The sequence below is a fragment of the Labrus mixtus genome, chromosome 21, assembly GCF_963584025.1.
Source record: "Labrus mixtus chromosome 21, fLabMix1.1, whole genome shotgun sequence".
NCBI lineage: Eukaryota > Metazoa > Chordata > Actinopteri > Labriformes > Labridae > Labrus > Labrus mixtus.
The window spans coordinates 8,606,694-8,629,362 of record NC_083632.1 but is presented as its reverse complement, the minus strand read 5'-3'; the positions used below and the strand labels follow the sequence as shown (position 1 = coordinate 8,629,362).

Genomic DNA, 22,669 nt, shown 5'->3' with positions numbered 1-22,669 from the left:
TTTATTAACAGATAAAACATGATTTCATTTTAGAGACATAAACAATATAAAAAAAACTCCCCCTTTTAAAGTTTTTTTCTATCAGAATGACTTAAGTCAGCTAATTGATTAATTGAATTATATTGGAACACTTGACTCCATAAAAATGTGATTCTAAGCAGATAGTAACATGCACACATGCAGCATGCCCTCTCTGAACTGAAGAAGCCTGATGTTATAAAAACTTTGTCCGTCGTCAGCACACCGGTTCTACATTCCTCTGTGGCCTGTGTAAACCATTTGACACATTTTCAGAGAGCTCTCCTCCTCTGCTGCAGGCGGGAGCAAACAACTGCAGCCTGTAATGTTCTATCAGCAGCACAGTGGACGAGTTGAGCCCTTCTTCACCACAGAAGGGAAACCAATCCAGGGAGCAGGAAATCACCTGACGACATTTCTGTTCCAACAGAAAACAGCTGTGAGAGAAATATTCAGGTCCTTTACTCGAGTACCTTTAAAAGTACTACAAAGATTTTTTTTTCGCCTACAAATATAGATATCACACAAAGATACTAGAATCAAAATACCCACAGTATTTAAAACATTGAACTCAACAAAGGGAAGCATTAGCAGCATTTTTATGTTAATTGTCAAAATCTGCATTTTTTTTTCAGTGGTCCTTTTTTTGTATTGATGAGGAAGCAGACTTTAGTTAATGACCGCATGTGTTGCACACAAATTCTCACATTCCTTTACGAACTACAACTGTCCACTAAATGCCGTGGAGCGATGCATATAGGTTTTTCATGCAATCGTGACTCGATTTCAAGTGTTTTTAAGAGTTTTCTTAGTATTGTAACGTGATGTGGATGGAAATGTTGCAGTGGTGGAAAGTTCATTCATTGGACTAAACTGTCATTTTTGTTCAACTACATGTGTTGGACAGCTTTTGTTTGTTTTAAAGGTCATTTTAAAATGCAAAATATAAGGTGATCCACTAAACTTGTGGTGCTTTCAAGTAATTGTCTTGATTGATTTTCTTGGTATTTTAAAATCTCCTGGATTAATACCATGTTGTTTTTATAACATGACTTCCTTTGTCTCAGTTTGCTAAAAGGAAACGCCCAAACACCTCATATTAAAGCTGGAAATAGTCTCACATTAACGCGTCAATATTAACAATAACCAGCTGTTACTGGGTGGGAGGCGGGGAAAACCCCTGACAGCTGGGATCGACTCCGAGACCCTGTGACCCTGAACAGGAAAAGAGGTATAGATAATGGATGGATGGATAATAATAACTAATAATTGAATTGAATTAACAATTGTGATTCACCTGTAATATAACGGTTTAATTTGATTTGAAGTCCATTTAGCTGAGTATTTCAATCACTGGAATTCAACATGCTTTTTGATTTTTTTCCTTTAATTTATTGTTGTTACTTTTGGTTGAGTAGAGAATCCATGGACTTCCACCAGCACTGACGTTTAAGCTCTTCATTCCCAACTCTGCGTCATGAAGAAGCCCCATTCATCTTTGAAACAGCAGACACTCTGACAGCGTCTGGCCCCATTCTTCACACAATCATGATTAAAAGCTTCCTGCTGCTGTTCAGACTCAACCTGAACCCGGGCCTTCAAGCAGCTGCTGGATCATCTGTTTCACTTCTGACAGACCTGCCGTAACAGCTCACATAGAACAGACTCCCAACTTAGAACTCTGAAATTACTGCAACTTCCAGATGGCAAGAGAAGTTTCCGAATTTGTAGAAAAATCTAATTTCAGCAAAAAAAAACTAAATAAACCTTTCTATGGATAATCAACTTGTCCAAATTTGGCATTACGTATTGAAGTGTTGAGCCTGATTTTAATCAGCTAAAGCAAAGACACGTGATGAAAAACAAATGAAGAGAGACAACTGTTAATGGAATTACAAGTGTATTGAAAATATTGTGGATTTTATTTCAGAATAGTATACAGTTGAGAATTGACGTAATCGTTCAGAGACAACTTTTATGATCCTCATTGCCGCTGGGAAAATGTCAACATTGTTGCTATGGAAAGCAGGAGTTGTTTGCATGGCTTGTGTTGTTTATTGTCGGGCGTGTTACATGCTTTAAGACTCTCATGATGACAGCACCTTTGTTTTGTAGTTTTCACACTAAAAATGGATTGAAAACTAGTTGGCACATCCATCAGGGCCCGCGTTTTTGCACTCTGGAAAATGTTTCACCAGATTTGAGTTTGTATATGACACTTGTTTTCCTCTTATTTGCATTAACTGTACTATAATGTTGTCATGCTACAATTTGAAATATTTCAATGTGGTCGTCAGAAAAGTTCCACCCTGGTGCTTCGGCCTGTAAACATGGACGTTGGTCAGATTCTTGTTGTGGTACTTGAACCTTTTATTTGTCTTAACTGACAGGTCGTGAAGAAGATCAGGAATGGATGCAAGTCATAAGGCATTCGGTTGTTTCCTGACTCTTGGGAAAAATAAACATTTGAATTTTGTTCAACTTTATGAGTCTGTCGGCCAAATATTGGAGTGCACAAAAAAAAAACGCTTCTGGTTTTCGCCAATAAGGAGACAAAATAAATAAATGCATAAATAAGAAAGTACAGGCATTCCGCACACCAGAATTGAACATTAAACATTGATGCACCTGAATTTTGTGACAATCAGCGTTTTAGAACATTTAAGGGAAACCAGACTCCGTCTTAGAAATCACCATAGCAACAGTTTTGATGCTCCAAAAACAATGCAGCTCCACGTTACAAAAATAGACACGGCTCTGCCATTAGAGTCACCTAAGAATCACCTCACTATGACACCTACAACCGAATATCATCATGCATGGGGCGGCTTTGTTGTTTTTCTAACGCCTACGACTGTCACATGACCGGCTGCTACATCAACCAATGAGATCTCTGCTGCTGCAGAATTCTCAGGGCAGAAAAAAAAAAAAAAAAGGTAAATGATGGATCAAAATCTCAAGGAGGAAGCAAAGCCACTGATACCACTATGTTCAAAAACTTCCACAATGATGTTAACTGAAGAAGCAATATCGACTTAGTGTGCTCTATTGAGATGGTTTTTAAATATGTCGACCATTGGCACGCTTTAAGCACTCTTATAAAGTCATAAAAAAACACAGAAACTCAATTACACATCACATGGAATCAAGATAAAATCACATGTTTCACTTCCAGTAAATATTCAATGGCAGTTTTTCTATTTAATGATAAATATGTCCCTTCATTTGTTTTAAGAAAACTCATATTTGGTTTGGTCCCCCCCCCCCCACCCAAAAAAAAAGAACATGTAACATGCTGCAACACACCGTACAGTTTTGGCATTCCGCTTTGTCAGTATATTCAGGTTTTAAGAAGAGGGTCTGGGTTCCCCCTCTCTTCAAATTTTTTGTTTTTTCATTAAAGCCAAAAACTTTTTTTCCTAACCATAAATGATTCAAACTTTTTTTAGCTCTTTGAGTGCTCGAATATCACAACTGTAAAAACTTGCTGTAAACTGCAATAAAGGCAACAATCTCCAATCCCTATGATAACGTATCAGTTAAATCTCCACCAATCTGTGCTCCACTTTTCTACTTTGATTAATATTTGCGTAATACTCACATAAAAATGAAGGGCTACATGACTTTGCACGGAGACTGCTTATAATGAAGTTGAGTTTAAAATGATTCTAGTTTAAATCTAAAACATCTTTGCAACACTTTGGCCTGTCTGAGTGTTAGAAACAAAGGGCCAAGAGCTTTGCAAAATGTGTCGGGTAGTTACTCATCTTGAACGATTTGTTTAGTTACAGCTACGAAAAACCACAAAAAACAAGCAAAATGTGGTCGAGGCCCTCAATAAGCGGACTTATATCCTCACAGGATGAAGAATGTAGAGCTGTCAAAGGACTGTGAAGCTTCTGCTTTTTACGTTTTTTTCTTTTTCGCCTTGAAGCTGAACACAGCGCAACAATCCTAGCCACTCCGGTGGCTTCCGTCTCCCGTGCGCTGTAGTCGGGCCTGGACAGTCTCGTGGGACACCCTCTTGCGGTCCTTGGCCAGGCCCAAGAAGCACATGAAGTCGATGAAACAAGTGGTAAGGTTCAACTTGCAGCCAAACTCGCTGGTTGCATAGTCAAAGGGGAACGAGTGGTGGTAGTTGTGAAATCCTTCACCTGGCAGGGAGTAGAGACAGTCGTCAACAAATCATACTAAACACATCAAACAATGTGTAGCACACTTTGCAAAGCTGGATGATGTTTTAAAGTCATTTACATTCAAAGCTTCATGATTGAAAGCCATGAGTCTCATACAAAACCCCGTTTAAATTCATGAAGAGGTTAGGTTTTTAATGTGTTTGCAGGATATCTTGCAAACTACTTGACAAAAAGCGGTGACCAGTAATGTAAAGCCCAACAAGGGTCTCAGACGGTTACATTTGAATTGCCTAATACTGAGCTATTTTAAATGCCAATTTTGCCAGTTTGCAACTGAGAAGAACAGAATTCCAAGTTTAAGTTCTTCTTTGCAACAAGCTTTCACACTATGCACAATAAATGATCGGGCTGCTGGACAAAAGAGCATCAGATTTTGGACATGTGCGGTAAAGGTTTGCCCCAGAGACACAGACAGCACCGGCAACAATCACAAGCCTTTTTGTGTTGTTTAAAAAAAAAAAAAAAAAAAACAATCAAAAGGTTGACAATGAGCAAAATATAATTACCCTAAGTACTGTAAACCTGTGAAGAGACATACAGGGGCCTGTTTCAGAAAGAAGTTTAAACAAACTCTCAGACTAACCCTGAGCGCTGAGTTGATCCACCCTCAGGTGGGAAACTGATTTGAGTTTGTTCAGTCAACTCTGAGTAGGCTAACTCGGTGTTCAGCGCGTGCACCACGACTATAAAAAGCCTAAATTAATGGAGCCCCGATACTATGATTCACCATGGCAACAGGTGACCAAAAAAGAGAGCTAAGCACTTTAACCCTCTCGAAAAAGAGAGCCTACATCTTCATGTGGACATTTGCTGTGTGTCCTGAGCAAAAGTCCATAAACGAGTTGTCAGGCAGTTAAGGTTTTGTAGCCACTATGGAATTGGATCCTATGACACGAAAACACTTTCTCCTGAATACAACATTTACTTAAGAACAACATTAGATAAAATGAAGTATTAGTTCCAATAACATTCATTTATTGGCAGCAATCATGTGCCTAAAAAACATGCAGGTTTTAGTGGCTGTGGAGCTACTTTCTCTGGCATGAATTGTCGCCATTTAACAACTTCATCGAGAAGTTCAAAACATTCATTAGTTGCTGGTACTGGGGATAGATTGAGTTTGAATCAGGGAAATATTAAAACCAAAGACCCTTACATATCTTATGTTTTATTATGATCATTGTCTCAAATCTTCAACCTTTGTTGGATAAAATGTTTAAATAAAGTTATGCATTTTGATCTGACATTCCTCTTTTTAACTGCTTTGATATACTCTTCTTGACCTTGCTGATTAGCCAAATGAAGACAAAAGGTGTGATTATCATCCAAAAGCAGTCCTGCAATATTTATTATTTCATCCATAGGTGGCACTACAGCAACAAAGATACTCATTTAGACTCTCTTTGCTTTTATTTCTGTGTAGCGCTAACGTTTTCTGTGTGCAAAATGCCATTCATAAAACTTGAAGATCAAGTTCCTGTTATATTTCTCTTGTTGCGTTGACATGTTCATGAGTTTGTCTTACCTATGGCGCTGAACGCGACAAACTTGTTCTCCCTGGGGTTGATGTTCTTGTCATAGGGCCTGTTTCCCCACATGTGAGCGGCGCTGTTCACCAGCCAGGTGGCATTCAGCACCAAGGTGTACCTCAGCAGAGCTGGGATGAAGTAGGCCACCCATAAAGACTCCCCCCACAGGTACCAAGGCACAAACATGGGGATGAAGAAGCACATGAGCAGCACGGACGACTTGTAATACCTAGAGTGGGTAGAGAGCAGAGAGAATGGAGCTGTTTACTCAGTGCAACACAAGCCTCCTGATTGTCAGACCCTGGATTGTTCTCTTTCCTTCACATGACACAGTTTACACACAGACCAACATGGATGTATGACATGTTAGTATCCACCAGCCTGTTGAACCAGAATTACTAATGCAACCCGCCTTATAGTGACACTACTCTGCAGCACTTGTGAGCAAACAGTAGAAGATGGATTAGTTTCTTCTTGTTGGTCTCATACAATGACTGCTTGTTTAGTGTCCACACTATCTGCCTCGGTCATCAAGTGCATCTTCTTTTCTTTTTAATTTGACCTTTCAAGGCTAAAAGTTAGCTCTAGTGATGCCACTTACTTCCTTTGGAACATTACGACTTTGTCAGCCCGCAGGTCGGTGAGCTCCAGCCTTCGTCCTTTCTCAATGACATCGGGATGTTTGCGCACGAGCAGCCAGCCAATGTGAGCGAAGAAGAAGCCCCGCACGGCGTTGTGGGGGTCAGCGTCAGTCTCCGAATATTTGTGGTGAACCCTGTGGTCTCGAGCCCATTCGAAGATATCATTCTGTGGGTTCAAGCGAAGGCAGAGATAACACGCGTGGTAGATACGCCCATGGTACTTAGACGGTAATGAAAACAGCTATTATCACAGTCAAATGTGTGTTTGTGTGTGAAAGGTGTGTTTGTGTGTGTCATTTTTAGGCACCTGAAATGCCATGGAGTTAGCGACACCAAGAAAGATCTTTAGAGGTAATGTGGCCTTGTAGGATCGGTGACTCCACAAGCGATGAGCTCCTGCAGTCACTCCTAAAGCACTTATCAAAAAACAGAGTACAGCTGTGGAGAAAAATGCAACAACAAATTAGTCTGACCACAGCGCTTTATTGACTAATACGGCACTGTGTAACATTTTTTGCATCAGATATTTTTCTTCATCTAAGGCAAAACATGTGCTCCAAAATGATCCTTATAATAAAACAAATGTATCACACTAGCTTCCCCAGGGTTTTTCTAGCTAAACACACTTAAAGTCTGTGTTCAACTGAAGCCGCTTCTGACCTATTTGTTCAGAAGGAGATGGAATGAATCAAACAAGGCAATGCCTGTTTTATGAAACTGTGGTACACTCAGGGTAATATAATTATTACATCACATCGGATGATGACTGGATGGATGGATAAAACCATTTGATGATTGCATGTTTGAGACTGGGCACATTTAAATCAGCGGTAGTGCAGCCATATTGGTTTTTCATTCATGAGGAATACACTTGACTTCTAACAAAAAATAAAACAGTCATAAGTATTCAGTTTATACAATAAATGAGCTGTATTCATTTGACTGCGTTCCTGCCATTATGTTGCTGTTACACAACCATAAAAAAAAAACCTGATGGGTGCTTTCTCTACATGTTTTACAAGCAAGCATGCACTGTAAAAAAAAGACAAGCTTCAATGTACATGCTGTGACATCTAACCCCCTGAATGATGATATAATCCCAGCAAATGCAGGAAATGCACGGACCTGTGCATGATCCTCCCCAGGTCCATGCATGCAAGTAGGCCTGGCTGCTGACATAACAGCTGTGATTTATGTTAAACACTGTGTATGTAATCCACTAACACACAAAAAAAAAATGCAACAAACGTCAACATCACTTTGCAGAAGTGCTGCAAACAGGTAGGATTCATACTTACACCAAAGCAAGGTCGGAAAAGATGCAGAAGGGATGAGGAACACGCCGTACACGGCACCTATATGCAACAGGGTCATCATTATGACATTTTTCCATACGATGCTCGTCGCAGGTTTGGGGCCTTCTTTCTCTTTGTATGTGTGATCAAACACGTCTTCTGTGGTCGCCTCTGGAGGAACGTTCCCGTTGCTGGGCTTGTGCTGCTGCTGCTTCTTCTCCAACGCCTCCGCCTCCGTCATGGTGCTGGCAGCGGTTCGGTGATGCTCTACGCGGCAAACATTAGAGAAATCCATCAAGTTGGTGTTTTTGTGACGAGCTAACGACACGAGCCAGCCGATAAAAAAAACCAAAAATATTTACACGACGAATATGTAAATTTTTTTTTTTCGCTTAGAAGCTAGGCTAGCTGGCGAGGTAAGAGGATGGTCATATAACGATGATGCTGACTTCTAACTGACACACACACACACACACACACACGACATTCGCTAGGTTGCGTAACACTCATATTACACATGAAGCACAGATACAGTTTACATTAAATAACTCACCAAAGGCCTGCAGAAAAGTAGAAACGATATATTGTGTTGTTAAATGGAGGTGAAAGCTGTTCAGTCAAAAAAGTACAGGAACCCAGAAAGGGAGAGTGATAGTCAGATCTGCAGCGAACGAATCAATAAGAGCCGGAGCTCGAGATGAAACCGACCAATGAGCGCCCAGATGCTGCCTCAAGCTCGGAATGTGATTGGCTGCCGGTTTATCTGCTGTTCACCTTTTATTCATTCTCCTGCCAGATGTATATTTACCTCCCCTGGAGAGAAACTGTTTCTGTCTAGACTTGTATATAGTTAACAGCTCTCATGTTTCCATTCAGACGAATCCAGCACGAAGTGACGAGGCTAATGCAAATTAAACAATTAAACTGGAACATAACTAGTTACTTTACACCAAAATCCAGCGGCAGAGGGGGAGGTACCCCGCCCGCCCCACACAGAGTACAGAGATATTATTATTTAATTTTTTTCAGAGAAATTACAAGGAGGATGGATGTTGCTCTGTGACGTCATAAGCATTCCCAAAAATCAACAGTTATTATTATTATTATTATTATTAGTAGTAGTAGTATAGCCAATAATTTTAAAAAGTTAACTTCACTCTCTTATATTGCAGCAATAGATACATTTTGCTATAATGTTATTTATTATTCATACACTGACTTTCAATCACAATATAGTAGTAGTAGTAGTAGTAGTAGTAGTAGTAGTAGAAAGAAAGTAAGAAACCTAATATGTTTACTTTCTTCACAAAAGAACAAATGAGGGAATGCTATATAATAAAATAAAATAATAGATAGCATTAAACAAAATTCAGTCAAGGATCAACTTTTTTTTGGATGGATTTTGGATTTATGGATCAATAGATAGAAGGTTAGGGGTTCACTGTCTTGTTTATGGGCACCTCGGCAGGACTCAGTACTTTCCAGCAACCAATCCCAAATTCATGTTCAGCACCAGGACTTGAACCTGCAACACTCCAACACTGAACCTAAGTCCATTTAATTTCACTTTCTTTAAAAAGTAACGCCACAAGTGATAACATTGAAATCTTTCATGCTTACCTTTAATGACTTTGTTGATGTTTGGCATAGTTACTCGTGTCATGATTTGGTTTTATTTAGTTTTGTATTTCAGTATTTAGGTTTCCATGTTTTAATTTCTCCTGTTTATCCTAGTGTTGCTTGTATCCCTTCTGTGTTTTTGTCCTAATTTGATCCCTTGTAATAATAACCTTTTTTGTAAACTAATGGTTAAATAGTGGTTTGCTTCTTATTGTCTCTTATTTGTTCCCTAGAAACTGTCCTCATTTCCCCCCATTAACTATTAGTTAGTTCCTCAGTCAATCCTCATTTGATCCCTGGTAGCAATGGCTGGTTAAATAATGGTTTTAACTTTTTGACTGAGGTTATTGTAAACAAGGGATCAAATTAGGACTCACCTGTGTCTGATTATCCTATGTCTATTTAGTCTCTGTGTTTCTTCCCCTCTGGGTCAGTTGAATGTTATTTGTCAGTTGTCAGTTTATTAGTGTCTCCTTGTGTTTCCTCGGGGCTCCTTGTTTTCTCCTGTTGGATTTTGATAGTAAGTTTTTGTTTGCCTTTTTGTTTAAACAAATAAATAGTTTTTGTTATTCTGCACTTGGGTCCACACCTCCTTGTTTTCCCACAACCTTGACAACTTGGGCAAAAATGAGGCTCAAATGAGGAACCAACAGCTAGTTAACCATTAAAAACTCCTCAAAAAAAGTTTGGAAACATTATTTTGGTCAATTATTTCGCCACTTGAATAATACTAATTGGTGTTGTATTTTATATCGTTGGAAAGCCTGATTACTCACCTTTACAACGAGGTATAACTTGTAAGGATTGTGCATTCGTGAATTGAGCAACACAGCTAAACGTGTGGGTAGCGCCCTAAAAAAATGTGCCAAAATCCCGTGCAATATTCTCCTGTTGGTATTCACTCCTGTTTTGAGTTGCTTGGTGGAATTGATGATTGCACTCTCCCACAGTAATACGTATTTTACACTTTATACATTTGACACTGTCAGGGACCTCAGTAGCGTGTGGATGATCCATACACAGCCACAACAGCTTGGCCCCTCCTCCTCATACTGGTCACCAGTCTGGTCACATTTAGCTGTGGGATGGCATCCCATTTCTCAACCAGGAGTTGTTGAAGGTCAACCAGTGTGGTTGTGTTGGTCACTCTGGCATGAACAGCACGCCCAAGATGATCCCACAAGTGCTGTCAATTAGGTGTCAGTCATACACCCGTAACCAGCACACACCTGGCAGCACTTGAAGCTCAAAACAGGAGTGAATACCAACAGAAGAACATTGCCGGGGATTTTTTTTTTTTTTTAAAGATTTATTTTTGGGCTTTTTGTGCCTTTAATGGAGAGATAGGACAGTGGATAGAGCTGGAAATCAGGGAGAGAGAGAGAGAGTGGGGAATGACATGCGGGAAAGGAGCCACAGGCTGGATTTGAACCATGGGCCGCCCGCCTGGAGGACCATAGCCTCCATACATGGGGCGCGCGCACTAACCACTGCGCCACCAGCGCCTCATTGCAGGGGATTTTGGCACATTTTTTTAGGGTGCTACCCACACGTTTAGCTGTGTTGCACATTCCACGAATGCACGATCCTTACAAGTTATACCTCGTTGTAAAGGTGACTAATCAGGCTTTCCAACAATATAAGATACAACACCAATTAGTATTATTAAAGGGGCGAAATAAGTGACCAAAATAACGTTTCCAAACTTTTTTTGAGGAGTTTAGTTACTAGTGAACAAATGAGAAACAAACCATTATTTAACCAGCCATTGCTACCAGGGATCAAATGAGGATTGACTGAGGAACTAACTAATAGTTGGGGGGAAATGAGGACAGTTTCTAGGGAACAAATAAGAGACAATAAGAAGCAAACCACTATTTAACCATTAGTTTACAAAAAAGGTTATTGTTGCAAGGGATCAAATTAGGACTCACCTGTGTCTGATTACCCAGAGGGGAAGAAACACAGACACTAAATAGACATAGGTTAATCAGACACAGGTGAGTCCTAATTTTATCTCTTGTTTACAATTTTTTTTTTTTTGTAAACTAATGGTTAAATAGTGGTTTGCTTCTTATTGTCTCTTATTTGTTCCCTAGAAACTGTCCTCATTTCCCCCCATTAACTAAACGTTAACTATTAGTTAGTTCCTCAGTCAATCCCCATTTGATCCCTGGTAGCAATGGCTGGTTAAATAATGGTTTGTTTCTCATTGTCTCTCATTTGTTCACTAGTAACTATAATGGTTAACTAGCTGTTGGTTCCTCATTTGAGCCTCATTTTTGCCCAAGTTGTCAAGGTTGTGGGAAAACAAGGAGGTGTGGACCCAAGTGCAGAATAGCAAAAACTATTTATTTTTTTAAACAAAAAGGCAAACAAAAACTTACTATCAAAATCCAACAGGAGAAAACAAGGAGCCCAGAGGAAACCCAAGGAGACACTAATAAACTGACAACTGACAAATAACATTCAACTGACCCAGAGGGGAAGAAACACAGAGACTAAATAGACATAGGATAATCAGACACAGGTGAGTCCTAATTTGATCCCTTGTTTACAATAACCTCTGTAAAAAAAAGTTAAAACCATTATTTAACCAGCCATTGCTACCAGGGATCAAATGGGGATTGACTGAGGAGCTAACTAATAGTTAATGGGGGGAAATGAGGACAGTTTCTAGGGAACAAATAAGAGACAATAAGAAGCAAACCACTATTTTTTTTTTTTTTTTTAATAATTTATATTTTATTGATTTTTATAACAACATTATAATGGCAAACAATTATAAAAAAACCAAACAAACAGATTAAAAGAGAACAAAAAACAGGCAGGAAACATAATAGACAGTAAATAGATGACAGAAATTAGATACAACGATGCAGAAAGTATTAACAGTGCATCTCCAGAAGGAAGGCATATGACATGTGCTTGCAAACAAACAAGTCAATCAACACCCTGACAGTGATGTGTTGCGTCCTCCTGATATAATTGTCCCATTGCTGCTTAGAAATGTCATTTTTCCAGTTCAGCTTTCCAAGCATATTTTCACAAGCAGCTATTGTCATCATTTCTTCTTTCCACATTTCCAGCGTCGGAGTTCTTGATTCTTTTCCAAAATCTAAGAATTAGCCGAGCACATGTTGTTAAGCCAGTTATTAATACTTTAAATGAGTATTTGCTTAAATAGGGTACTACACCTTTATCCCCCAGGAGACAAAGGAAGTTGGCATCCCAACCAGTCCTCCATAAGTGCTAAAATATTGTTCCATAATGGGAAAACCATTCGGCATTCCCATAAGGCGTGAATATATGTACCACATTCTGATTTACATTTCCAACATGAACTACTTTGGATTAAACCCATACTATTAAGTCTTGCAGGGGTGTAATAATATCTATTCAGTATTTTATATTGAATAAATTTGCCTCTCGCTTCTCTGATATACTTCCCATTCTGTAAAAGAATCCTCTCCCACATCTCCTCATTCAGTGTGTATCCTAAATCTTTCTCCCAACTCCTCTGAGGATTTTTACCTTTATTATTGTTTAACCATGGACACATTTCATACCACTTTGAGGCTTTAAGGAACATTACCGGTAGTTGAAAGTATTGCTCGATTGTGTTTTTTTCCTTAGGAAAGTGAAACATTTTTTCCATACAGTGTCTAATTTGCAGATACTTCCAGAGGTGACCATGACCCTCTAAGTTAAATATCTCCCTCATCCTGTTATAAGAAAGAAACTGGTCATCCTCAAATAGGTCCCCAATCAGTCTAATACCTCGTCTTAGCCATTGTGCCCAGTAAATTGTTTGTTTACCTATTTTTATTTTAGGATTATACCATAGGGATGCATATTTTTGGTTAGTTTCAGAGAGTTTTCATGTTTTATGAACCCTTTGCCACACTGTCTTGGAATAAGCCAAGATGGGGTTTACCCTTGTTTTTTGAGCCTTCCTTAATGTTTGTGCGAGGGCCTCAACAGGTTTAAACGGGGAAGTGAGCTCCTGTTCAATCAGGACCCAGTCCATTTCAGGGTTAATTTCTACCCAGTGTTTTTCAAGTTTAGCCATTTCAAATGAACTGCTGTAATATTCAAAGTTTGGAAGTGATAGACCTCCCGCTTTTATAGGTTGGCAGAGTTTATCCAAATTAATTCTAGGCTTTTTTTTCCCTCCCAGAGAAAATGTTTTATCATGTCATTATATCTTTGCAATAATGGCGTTGGAATACATATAGGTATCATTCCAGTTAAGTAATTTATCTGTGGGACTCTTTAATATGTTTACTTTCCCCCACAAAGTCAAACGTAACCTGCTCCAGTTTTCAAGGTTACTTTTAATTTTGTTTAATAGTTTTTCCATGTTAGTGAAGCAAACCACTATTTAACCATTAGTTTACAAAAAGGTTATTGTAAACAAGGGATCAAATTATGACTCACCTGTGTCTGATTACCCTATGTCTATTTAGTCTCTGTGCATTGTTGTTTGTATGTTGTTTGTCGAATGTTAGTTGTCAGTCGTCAGTTTACTAGTGTCTCCTGATAGAATCCCAGCAAATGCAGGAAATGCACGGATCTGTGCATGCAAGTAGGCCTGACTGCTGACATAACAGCTGTGATTTATGTTAAACACTGTGTATGTAATCCACTAACAAAACATGCAATAAACATCAACATCACTTTGCAGAAGTACTGCAAACAGGTAGGATTCACACTTACACCAAAGCAAGGTCGAAAAAGATGCAGAAGGGATGAGGAACAAGGCGTACACGGCACCTACCTATATGCAACAGAGTCATCATTATGACATTATGACATTACGACATTCGTTTGGTTTGGGGCCTCACCCAGGCTTCGTCCATTCATATTTACAGTCTATGGTTGCAACACAACCCAAATAGTCCTGTCCCTGATAAGGCAAATAATGGAATCTCATAGTTTAGGATTCGGGGTGGCATCAGGGGTGGCCAATCAGATTTCAAAGGGAGCCCAAGCCTCTCTCTGGACACACGTATCAAACATAGGACAGGAAACTTTATGTTTTGAAATGGTCAAGTGCTGTTGCTTTTGTTCTTTCTTGTCATCAATAATCAAATGATGTATGAAAAATAATTCCACTAGTGTGGGACACATTGAGTCACTGAAGTGAGCAGTCACAGGGCCCATGGTCATGGAGGTTGACCAACAGGTGATTTGTCTCCATCTAGTGAATAAATGAGGCAGCACACTAATCCATTACTGTATTCATGAACCTATACTCACTGTACTCAGAATCTGGTGTCCAAACACCAGCAGTAAAACACGTTGAAATATCGTCAAATTTGTCGCTGTAAGTGACCCCCTTCTTAATTTTTTTTTTTTTTTTTTTTTTGCAGCATCCGCATGACGTCATCAGCAAAGCGACTTTATTTACTTCTGGTCCAGTTCGCCGCTGTTACAGTCCCCGCTGCAATGGAAGTAAACAGGGATGAAGCGGAGCGCTGCATTGACATCGCGACTGCAGCGTTCAGCGGCGGCCACCCGGACAAAGCGCAGCGGTTCCTGGAGAAGGCACAGCGGCTCTTTCCGACAGAGAAAGCGAAGGGTGAGTAAAGATGGCCGAGTCGGAAGAAACGATGGGAGGTTGCGCAGCATCATCACCGGCCGTCAGCATCACCTGCATCCCGACTGAGCTCTGCAGCGCGTTCAGGAAAGGCCTGAGATAGCATATGAAGCTAGCCTTATGCGAGTTTGTCATTTTTTTTTTATAGACAAACTGAACCTTTCCTGCTGTAGTTAAGATTTGCTGAATAGTATTTAAAACCTGCTGCATATGAGATGTTGTCATTTGTTTTCCCGTCTGATAGCTCAGCCTAGAAAGTCAGTGAATAATAAGGCAGGAGTGGATGGACATAAAAGACCCCTAGATGACTAGAATCTTTAAAAATCTCTATTTACTGTGCAAATGGTTTAATATAACATTTAATGAAGGCATAATACACCTACATTTGGCCCATATGGCAATGCATTCACCTAGGCTGCATACATTTTCTCTCAAAATATCACATTGTCAAACATGGTATTGGATATATGACTAGAGATTAAGATTGTTTTTTAGTTATTATTTTTTTACATGAGGGACCATTTAGTAAGTGACATCTTTTCTCTTCTCTTTTATCTGCCTACATAATGTAAGCTATCATTATTATTATTATTATTTAGCATCAATATGTATATATAGATATATACTGTACATTCTATATAGTTTTATTATATTATTATACTAGTCTATATTATCTAAAATGTCATTATATTACACTATATTGTTCATATTGCACTATATTATATTATATTATATAACTGCACTCTGCATTACTGTGGTACAACACTGCCTCTCTTCTCTGTTGTTTATATAACTTGCTGCTATTTTATCATACCAAGTCACTTTAATCACTTGTCACTTTATCTTGTCGTTCTCTGCAAATACTGTCTCAGTTCTGCAAATACTGTCTCAATTCTCAATTCCCCCCCCCCCCCCCAGTTAACTTCATCATTCATTTTGTACTGTATATACCCCCTGTTTTTATTTTTATTTTCATTTTTATTTATCTTATCTATTCTGTTTAATGTGTATTTTTGAGCTTTCTTGTCTGTGCTGCTGTAACGCCCGAATTTCCCCTCTGGGGATCAATAAAGTTTTATCCTATCCTATCCTAACAAATTCAGGCGCACAGTTGTGAGTTGTACCATTTGTTGTACATGGCGCCCACTGAGGGGTCAGCCAAGCTAATTCTTACAACGCTGTTATGTTAATCCTCTTCTAGCACTTCTGGAGCTAATAGCAAAGAATGGATTCGCACCGAGACAAGGTGGTCACTCAGACTTCGACGGGAACTCAGGGCCTCGGCAGCGGCAGAACACCAGTGAGAATACCAGACCAGAAGAAAAGCCCTCGGACACATCAAAACCCTACACAGCCGATCAGCTGGATGCTGTGAGGAGGTACGGTTTATAATGCTGTAATGCTGCTTTTTTTCTTTTAAGGAATATTGTAGATGTATGGCATATTTTCAACTATTTCAAAACAACTTATACAGAGAATTATTTGCAATCTACGCAGGATAAAACAATGCAAAGACTTCTATGAAATCCTCGGGGTCCAGGCAGACGCCTCTGAGGATGAACTGAAAAGATCTTACAGAAAACTTGCTTTGAAGTTCCATCCAGATAAGAATCATGCTCCAGGTGCCACCGAGGCGTTTAAAGGTGACCAGCATGGACACTTATGTCAACAATCTTAATCATGAAAGGCTTTTGCCGGAGTGTTCTTTAAATCCTTCATTATGATACTCAAACATAGTTGTTTCTAATTTCTGACAGCCATTGGGAATGCATATGCTGTTCTGAGCAATGCCAACAAAAGAACACAGTACGACCAGTGCAGCGAAGAGAGGAAGGATCCTTCGGGACATGGCCATGAAAATGAAAACTTCGAGCCAGATATTTCACCTGAAGACCTCTTCAATATGTTCTTTGGAGGAGGATACCCGACAAGTAAGTGTCACTTGTTTTTTTTGTTTTTTTTAAATGTTTTCATACCAAGCTTCTGAGATGTGTTGTCATTGTGACGTTCTATATGGTCTGTCTTATCAACTGCTTCATTTGCTATATTAATTTAGGTAATGCTAATGTGTATCCAAATGGCCGGATGCGTTATCCAAGGCGAGAGAGGAGAGAGCGGCAGCGAGATGTAAGTTTATTATTAGAGCTCCTGCAGGCTGCAGATGTGCAAATATTGCAATGTGAGTTTTGCAAAGCCGGGGGGGGGGGATATTAAGTCACCTTTAAATATATCTTTTTGGGGATGCATTCAGCGGTAATGGAGTGTCTTTCCTTTGCAGGGAGGCCTCGCTCTCTTCGTGCAGGTCATGCCCATCCTCATCCTGGTTATTGTGTCGGCTCTCAGTCAGATCATGGTCAACAGCCCCCCCTATAGCCTCAGCTTCAGACCGTAAGTTTGCTTCCTTCTCTGACTGCCTCCCTCATTTCAAATCCAAAAACAAACTGCTCTGCTACATTTAAGTAGACGAAGAAGATTATTTTTACATGAAATCTGCTTGAGTTTTCTTCTGTTTTTTGTTGTTGTTGTTTTTTGGTTAAACAGCTCCAAAAATAGCTTTTAGCTTTCATAGTCTTTGCAGTTATAATGTGCCCTAAGACATATTGACATTATTGCCTTTTTTAGTTTATTTTTTATTCTGGAGAGAACATCTTATTGCAGCCTTCATTTATCTCAACACATCTCATCTATGTTTGCAGTGATTGCTGGCTCCATGTCCGCTCTCCATATTGTCTCTCTGTGTGTTTCAGATACACTTGTGCCCTTTCTTGCCCCATCTGTGAGCCACGACTAGCAATGTGTCGTGTTAACAGAGACAGGCCGTCATCCTTTGCACTGCATTTGGGTCGTGTGATATATCTCTTACACTTACGTCTTATCTTCACACAGGTCAGCAGGTTACACGCAGAAGAGGTTAACTGAGAACCTGAAGGTGCCATATTATGTGGGGGAGCAGGTCTCCAAAGAGTTGACTGGAGGGAATCTGAAGACTTTGGAGCGGACGGTGGAGGATGATTATATTTCCAATTTGCGCAACAATTGCTGGAAGGAGAAACAACAAAGTACGCGGGCCAGGGAACTCAGTGTGCTTGTTGATGGACTTCACTGCAAGCGTTGAAAGTTGTTTCTACCATTATATGTTCATGGAAAAGGATGAAAGACTAACACATGTTTCATGACCTGTTTTCTTTTTCTGCAGAGGAGGGCATGCTTTATAGAGCTCGCTATTTTGGAGACACTGATCTGTATCAAAGAGCTCAGAGGGCTCGCACACCGAGCTGCGCCAAGCTGTCCGAGATCACAGCTTCATTACATGGATGAGGCTTTCAGGACTAAAAGCATGTTCTGCAGAAACATTTTCCACATTTCTGAATATATTTTGTTTGTGATTACAAGCATGTTTAGTCTTTATTTCTCATGTTTTCTTCTTTTTTTTTTTTCCCCCCCAGGTCTCCAGTATCCACACAAAAGAAAAATCGGCTGTAAATAGATGAGCTTTAATATCTGGAAAATGAAGATGAATCAACAAGCAACATGAACAAACCAGCACCAATCTGCATCAAATTGACCACATGGACTGGTTGAAACCATTTCTGTGGAAACTAAGTCTGTGAAATATAAATACAACGTTTAAAAGTGCTTAAAAAGAGAAGAAGAAAAAAAAAAAGCCACTTAACATAGCTTGAAAGGGTATGGACAACATCCAAGCCCAAGTTCTGACAGAGCCATGATGAAGCAGGCCGAGGCCTCTTCATAATTTTTGTGCAAATGCAGTAAGAAACCAGAACGTAGATGTAGTCGTACGGATGTTATTTATGTAGCAGCTGATTAGATACCACAGTGAATGCTTCCTCTTTCTTTTCATGCAGTCAGATCAGCAGGGGAGACAAGTTTTGGGTGAGATTTTCTGTTTTTGCTTAAAATGCACATTCTGAAACTATGCAGGAATAATGTGAAACCTCTGATGAATATACACTCATGTCTAGGTTTGTCAGACACTTGAACACCTTATTTGTCTTCTGCTGCTGTGTGTGTGTGTGTGTGAGAGACAATATGTAGAAAATGTCCCTTTTACACTTTGCCTCTTGTAACTGTATTAAGGGTAAGATCGCATAGTGTATATTTATGGCATTTCACAATAGACGTTTAAAGGAGAAAAGACATAGTCACCCACAAAGAGGGGTGTTTCGGTTTTGCAGCTAAATGTCTCTGATGAATGACTGATGGAATAAGTTGTTGTTTTTTTGTCACACTGTTTATGTTTATAGTATGCTATTTATTTCAAATAGTATTTATTTAACAAATGTATTATCAATCTAAGATAAAAAAAAACAAACCTTGCTCACTTTTTCCACCCCGTTTTTACTCCCAGATGAAAATAAAATATGGATGCTTAAACGTGTTGGACGTGACTTATTGCTTCCGAGCAGATCAGGCACAGAATGCAGAGACAAAAGCTTAGTCAGCACATTCAGCGCATTCAGCAGAAAGTCTGCCGGCTGGCTCATACCTAGGACTGGTAACTGGAAACATGGCACTCGGCACGTTCACGTTTTAGGGAACGTGCAACATGTGCCTCTTAGTAACTTTAGTGTCACAATCTTTCACCGGATACACTCTGGCATGTTGTTTTGTGGCTCTGCTTTCTATTTTTGTCTCACACCATTTACTGTAGTGTTTTTTTTTCTGCAGGTTTTATACATGTGCATGAAATAGCTGCTAACGGCTGGTTCCTAGGTCTGTCAGATGATCTAAAAAGGATTAAGCAAAAGATTGACACTTCCACAAAAATGTTCTAACAGTTAAAGTTTACTAAGAAATTGGCTGCAGCTTGATAATTGTGGTTATATATTTAGCAGAATTGATCACTCATTTTCAAAGATTTATTTGCTTCCCAAATGTCAGTCTAAACCCTTTGTTGTAAAACTAAGAATGAATGGAATAGACCTGAAAAGTTTCATAAAAACAAGTCAACCGAAAACTGAATTGTAGAAAAAAATAATTTATTTGCATCATGGAAGTACAAAACAGTGCAATGGTATGAGTATTTGAATGTCAAATAAATAAAGTTGAATGCAAACAGGTCCACACAGATACAAGATAGAGCCTGAAATAGCTGTAGCTTGCACATAAACTGCACAAGGCAAGCAGTGGTAGGCCTCTGCTCTGAAATTAAAGCAGTTACTAATAAGGTCCCTAATGGTATGCTTGGTGTACATATCATTAACTGGTGAACGTTACAATTAATTAACACTTAAAAAAAACACAATGGTCTTTCATGAATATAATCATATAGCTAGCTGCCTTTTACGTTGTTTCAATAGAAACTGAGGTACGCACTTCAATGCTTGCAAAATGCCTTTTGAGCAGATATATCAGGATGTTAACACATTTGAAAATTCCGTCATCAGTGCAGAGTGGGTGTTTAAGCAACACCTGCTCCAGGTACCATGAACTTTTATCTCCCTTACAATAGGAACAATAGGATGTACCATGACATAGTCCCTCCTTATACTTTAGAAGGCATCATACACATGACATTACAGTAATAAGGCTCTTCTGTGAGCTCGTTTTAAAAGCGTAGACAATAAACCATTAAAAGTCCTCTACACCTCTTAACATTCTTCAATGAGCAGATCTTCAGAACAATACAGTTTCTTCTTAATCACGCGGAAACCAGTGCTAAGTTTGATTGCTTGTCTCACTACGGGGCTGGTAGGAGACTTCGCAGTAAAAAGTCCTTGGATTTTTGGCCACAGTCCCCCAGACTCCAGCCTCAGCACCAGGGTCAGCTGAAAGGTGGGGACAAGGTAAGGGTCTACAGATAGCTGCCCCATGCTCTCACAGGTGGCCCCCTGCTCAACACACAGGTCAATGAGAGCCCCTCTTAAACCACAGGGCTCACTAGCCGCCAGGTGAAGGAGCTCCTGTCCAATGTGCTCCAGAAGTTTCTCAGGAATGAGCAGTTTTGTGCATCGTAAGGCGCAGTCTGAGTCTTTGGCTTCTCTCAAGCTTCGTGCAATAAGGTCCACTACTTCTTTCAGGATGGTTTCCTCCATTGGATCATAAAACAGGTCATCATTACAGGGGGAGAGGTCACCTGAGACATCTGAGCCTGTTGAAAATACACAGATGGGTAAGATACAGAAGAATGCAATGTGTGGAAAATATAAATAACCTCTAATAAGTCAATTATAAATGTTTGCAGCACTGCTTACCTGAGTCTGAGAGATCACTCCTGCTGCCATTGTTGGACCCAGACTCTATACTGCTGCCATTGCTAGATGTGCTGAAATCAGTCAGTCTTTGCACCAGTTTGCCCCAGGACAGCCTCCGTGGACTGCTGTCCACCGGGGAAGGTGGTGAGCTGCCGATATCAGTAGGTGCAGACAGAGCAGGCATGGTTGTCTTCTTTGCAGTATTCAATAGTAATAGCTTCTTCTGTGATCTGCTATTCATGAGAAGAGAAAAACAACCGATAAGCTTTCAAATAGAAATAGAAGGGGATAAGTTAGCAGTTTAAATAAACCCAATTATTAGGTTATAAGCATTTTAAGTATGGCTTATTTCGGAATGCATGAATAGGAAAAGTTATTAGCAAGAACACCATTGTTTCAATGGAGGTAGCAGCTCTAAAACTGGTTAAAATGAGCAACAAAGCTATCCAGAAATACAATAGTAAAACAGTACTTACCGCGTATTTGCAAACGACGTCGTTTGAATTCGCTGTCGAGTGTTTCATGTAGTTTTTTGCCTGCTCATTGTCTTCAATAACAACTGCCTAGAAACTTCTATCCCTGACGCTGCCTCTTTCTCTCACCAGCTGCCAGGCTCCGCAGTTTCTCCGACAACAATGTTTATATAGGGGCTGTTAGGCCACGCCCATCCTCTCTCCAGCTAGCCAATCAAAAAGAGGGGCACGCCATCTGCGCTGTATCTTGCCTGGTAACATGCCAGCAGAGAAGACAAACACGGAGCAGAAGAAGGGGGGTTGATATGATGAATAGCAGACACCAGTGTTATGGAAATGTACAGGGTCTTGCCTGGGCTTGCAACGATCATTCTGTATCTCTTTGTTTTATATTTTTCATAGGCATACATATACATTTCTTAACTGTATACGCATCCAGAGTGTATTGACAGCATACAGGTCCAGCAGCAAGTCCATGCAGGCTTAGCTCTGCTGGTACAGTGTTGCAGTGCACAATTACGTCACCTGTTTTGCTCAAGCATTACATCAGAATTTTTGATCAGGCACACAGAGATGCAAACATCAGCTCATGCTCATCAACACCATCAAAAGTAAAACACAACTCTTGATGCAGGACAAATTAAATATATGTTTTATGATGTAATGTTTCCACCTCAAATTGAAAAAAAAAAGCACAACAATTTGGATGCACAAGCAAAGAAGCAGACAAACTAATATTTAATATATCTGTTAAGCATGTGTTGTCTCTATCTATTAAGCATGAATATTATTCATAAATGTGTTATAGTGCTTCCAAAACTACTTAAGGGATACACACCTGCATGTGAATACTATTAAAGATATATTCTCTGTTATAATGTGAGTTATAGTACTCCAGAAGGAGAAACTTAAATGTATTGAAATAAAAACATAAAACTGGCAGTACAAAGGGAAAAAACTGCTGCCTCTGTTGGTCATACTGTGCATGACAAACTCAATGTTTGCATAGAAGAAGTTATTGGAAAGCCGCCAGATATACGCTGTTACTGCACGTGACTGGGACGGCCTGTACTTTATATC

General features: G+C 39.6%; 3 protein-coding genes across 5 annotated transcripts; 1 reads left to right on the top strand and 2 right to left on the bottom strand.

Moving 5' to 3' along the window:
* Nucleotides 1-1,901: 1,901 nt before the first annotated feature.
* Nucleotides 1,902-14,104, bottom strand: scd (stearoyl-CoA desaturase (delta-9-desaturase)). Of its 2 annotated transcripts, none has more exons than XM_061027816.1 (6): nucleotides 14,080-14,104; nucleotides 7,683-7,739; nucleotides 6,692-6,822; nucleotides 6,345-6,550; nucleotides 5,740-5,972; nucleotides 1,902-4,172 (listed from the first exon to the last, which is right to left on the bottom strand). In XM_061027816.1, exons 1-6 carry the CDS (start codon nucleotides 14,099-14,101, stop codon nucleotides 3,973-3,975), a joined length of 849 nt encoding a protein of 282 aa, XP_060883799.1. In that variant the 5' UTR covers nucleotides 14,102-14,104; the 3' UTR covers nucleotides 1,902-3,972. The 2 variants fall into 2 exon arrangements, with proteins under 2 accessions (XP_060883799.1, XP_060883798.1); XM_061027815.1 differs by lacking the exon at nucleotides 14,080-14,104 and adding an exon at nucleotides 8,233-8,355 and having other exon boundaries at nucleotides 7,683-7,946.
* Nucleotides 14,105-14,502: 398 nt separating this feature from the next.
* dnajb12b (DnaJ heat shock protein family (Hsp40) member B12b) lies at nucleotides 14,503-19,296 on the top strand. The gene is made up of 9 exons (XM_061027721.1): nucleotides 14,503-14,883; nucleotides 16,103-16,280; nucleotides 16,399-16,544; nucleotides 16,659-16,832; nucleotides 16,958-17,028; nucleotides 17,180-17,289; nucleotides 17,788-17,960; nucleotides 18,098-18,236; nucleotides 18,348-19,296. Exons 1-8 carry the CDS (start codon nucleotides 14,682-14,684, stop codon nucleotides 18,217-18,219), a joined length of 1,176 nt encoding a protein of 391 aa, XP_060883704.1. The 5' UTR covers nucleotides 14,503-14,681; the 3' UTR covers nucleotides 18,220-18,236; nucleotides 18,348-19,296.
* Nucleotides 19,297-19,880: 584 nt separating this feature from the next.
* ddit4 (DNA-damage-inducible transcript 4) lies at nucleotides 19,881-21,745 on the bottom strand. Of its 2 annotated transcripts, none has more exons than XM_061027723.1 (3): nucleotides 21,593-21,745; nucleotides 21,117-21,349; nucleotides 19,881-21,013 (listed from the first exon to the last, which is right to left on the bottom strand). In XM_061027723.1, the coding sequence occupies exons 2-3, from the start codon at nucleotides 21,298-21,300 to the stop codon at nucleotides 20,514-20,516; spliced, it is 684 nt and encodes a 227-aa protein (XP_060883706.1). In that variant the 5' UTR covers nucleotides 21,301-21,349; nucleotides 21,593-21,745; the 3' UTR covers nucleotides 19,881-20,513. The 2 variants fall into 2 exon arrangements, with proteins under 2 accessions (XP_060883706.1, XP_060883707.1); XM_061027724.1 differs by having other exon boundaries at nucleotides 21,117-21,346; nucleotides 21,593-21,742.
* Between the last annotated feature and the right edge of the window lie 924 nt (nucleotides 21,746-22,669).

Coding starts and splice junctions, on each gene's coding strand:
- ddit4 (XM_061027723.1), bottom strand. CDS start 21,300: ATGCCTGCTCTGTCTGCACCTACTGATATCGGCAGCTCACCACCTTCC. Junction 21,014..21,116: donor GAGTGATCTCTCAGACTCAG/GTAAGCAGTGCT, acceptor TATTTTCAACAG/GCTCAGATGTCTCAGGTGAC.
- dnajb12b (XM_061027721.1), top strand. CDS start 14,682: ATGACGTCATCAGCAAAGCGACTTTATTTACTTCTGGTCCAGTTCGCC. Junction 16,545..16,658: donor TGCCACCGAGGCGTTTAAAG/GTGACCAGCATG, acceptor AATTTCTGACAG/CCATTGGGAATGCATATGCT. Junction 16,833..16,957: donor TGGAGGAGGATACCCGACAA/GTAAGTGTCACT, acceptor ATATTAATTTAG/GTAATGCTAATGTGTATCCA.
- scd (XM_061027815.1), bottom strand. CDS start 7,920: ATGACGGAGGCGGAGGCGTTGGAGAAGAAGCAGCAGCAGCACAAGCCC. Junction 5,973..6,344: donor GTCGTAATGTTCCAAAGGAA/GTAAGTGGCATC, acceptor TACCCACTCTAG/GTATTACAAGTCGTCCGTGC. Junction 4,173..5,739: donor TGTCGCGTTCAGCGCCATAG/GTAAGACAAACT, acceptor ACTCCCTGCCAG/GTGAAGGATTTCACAACTAC.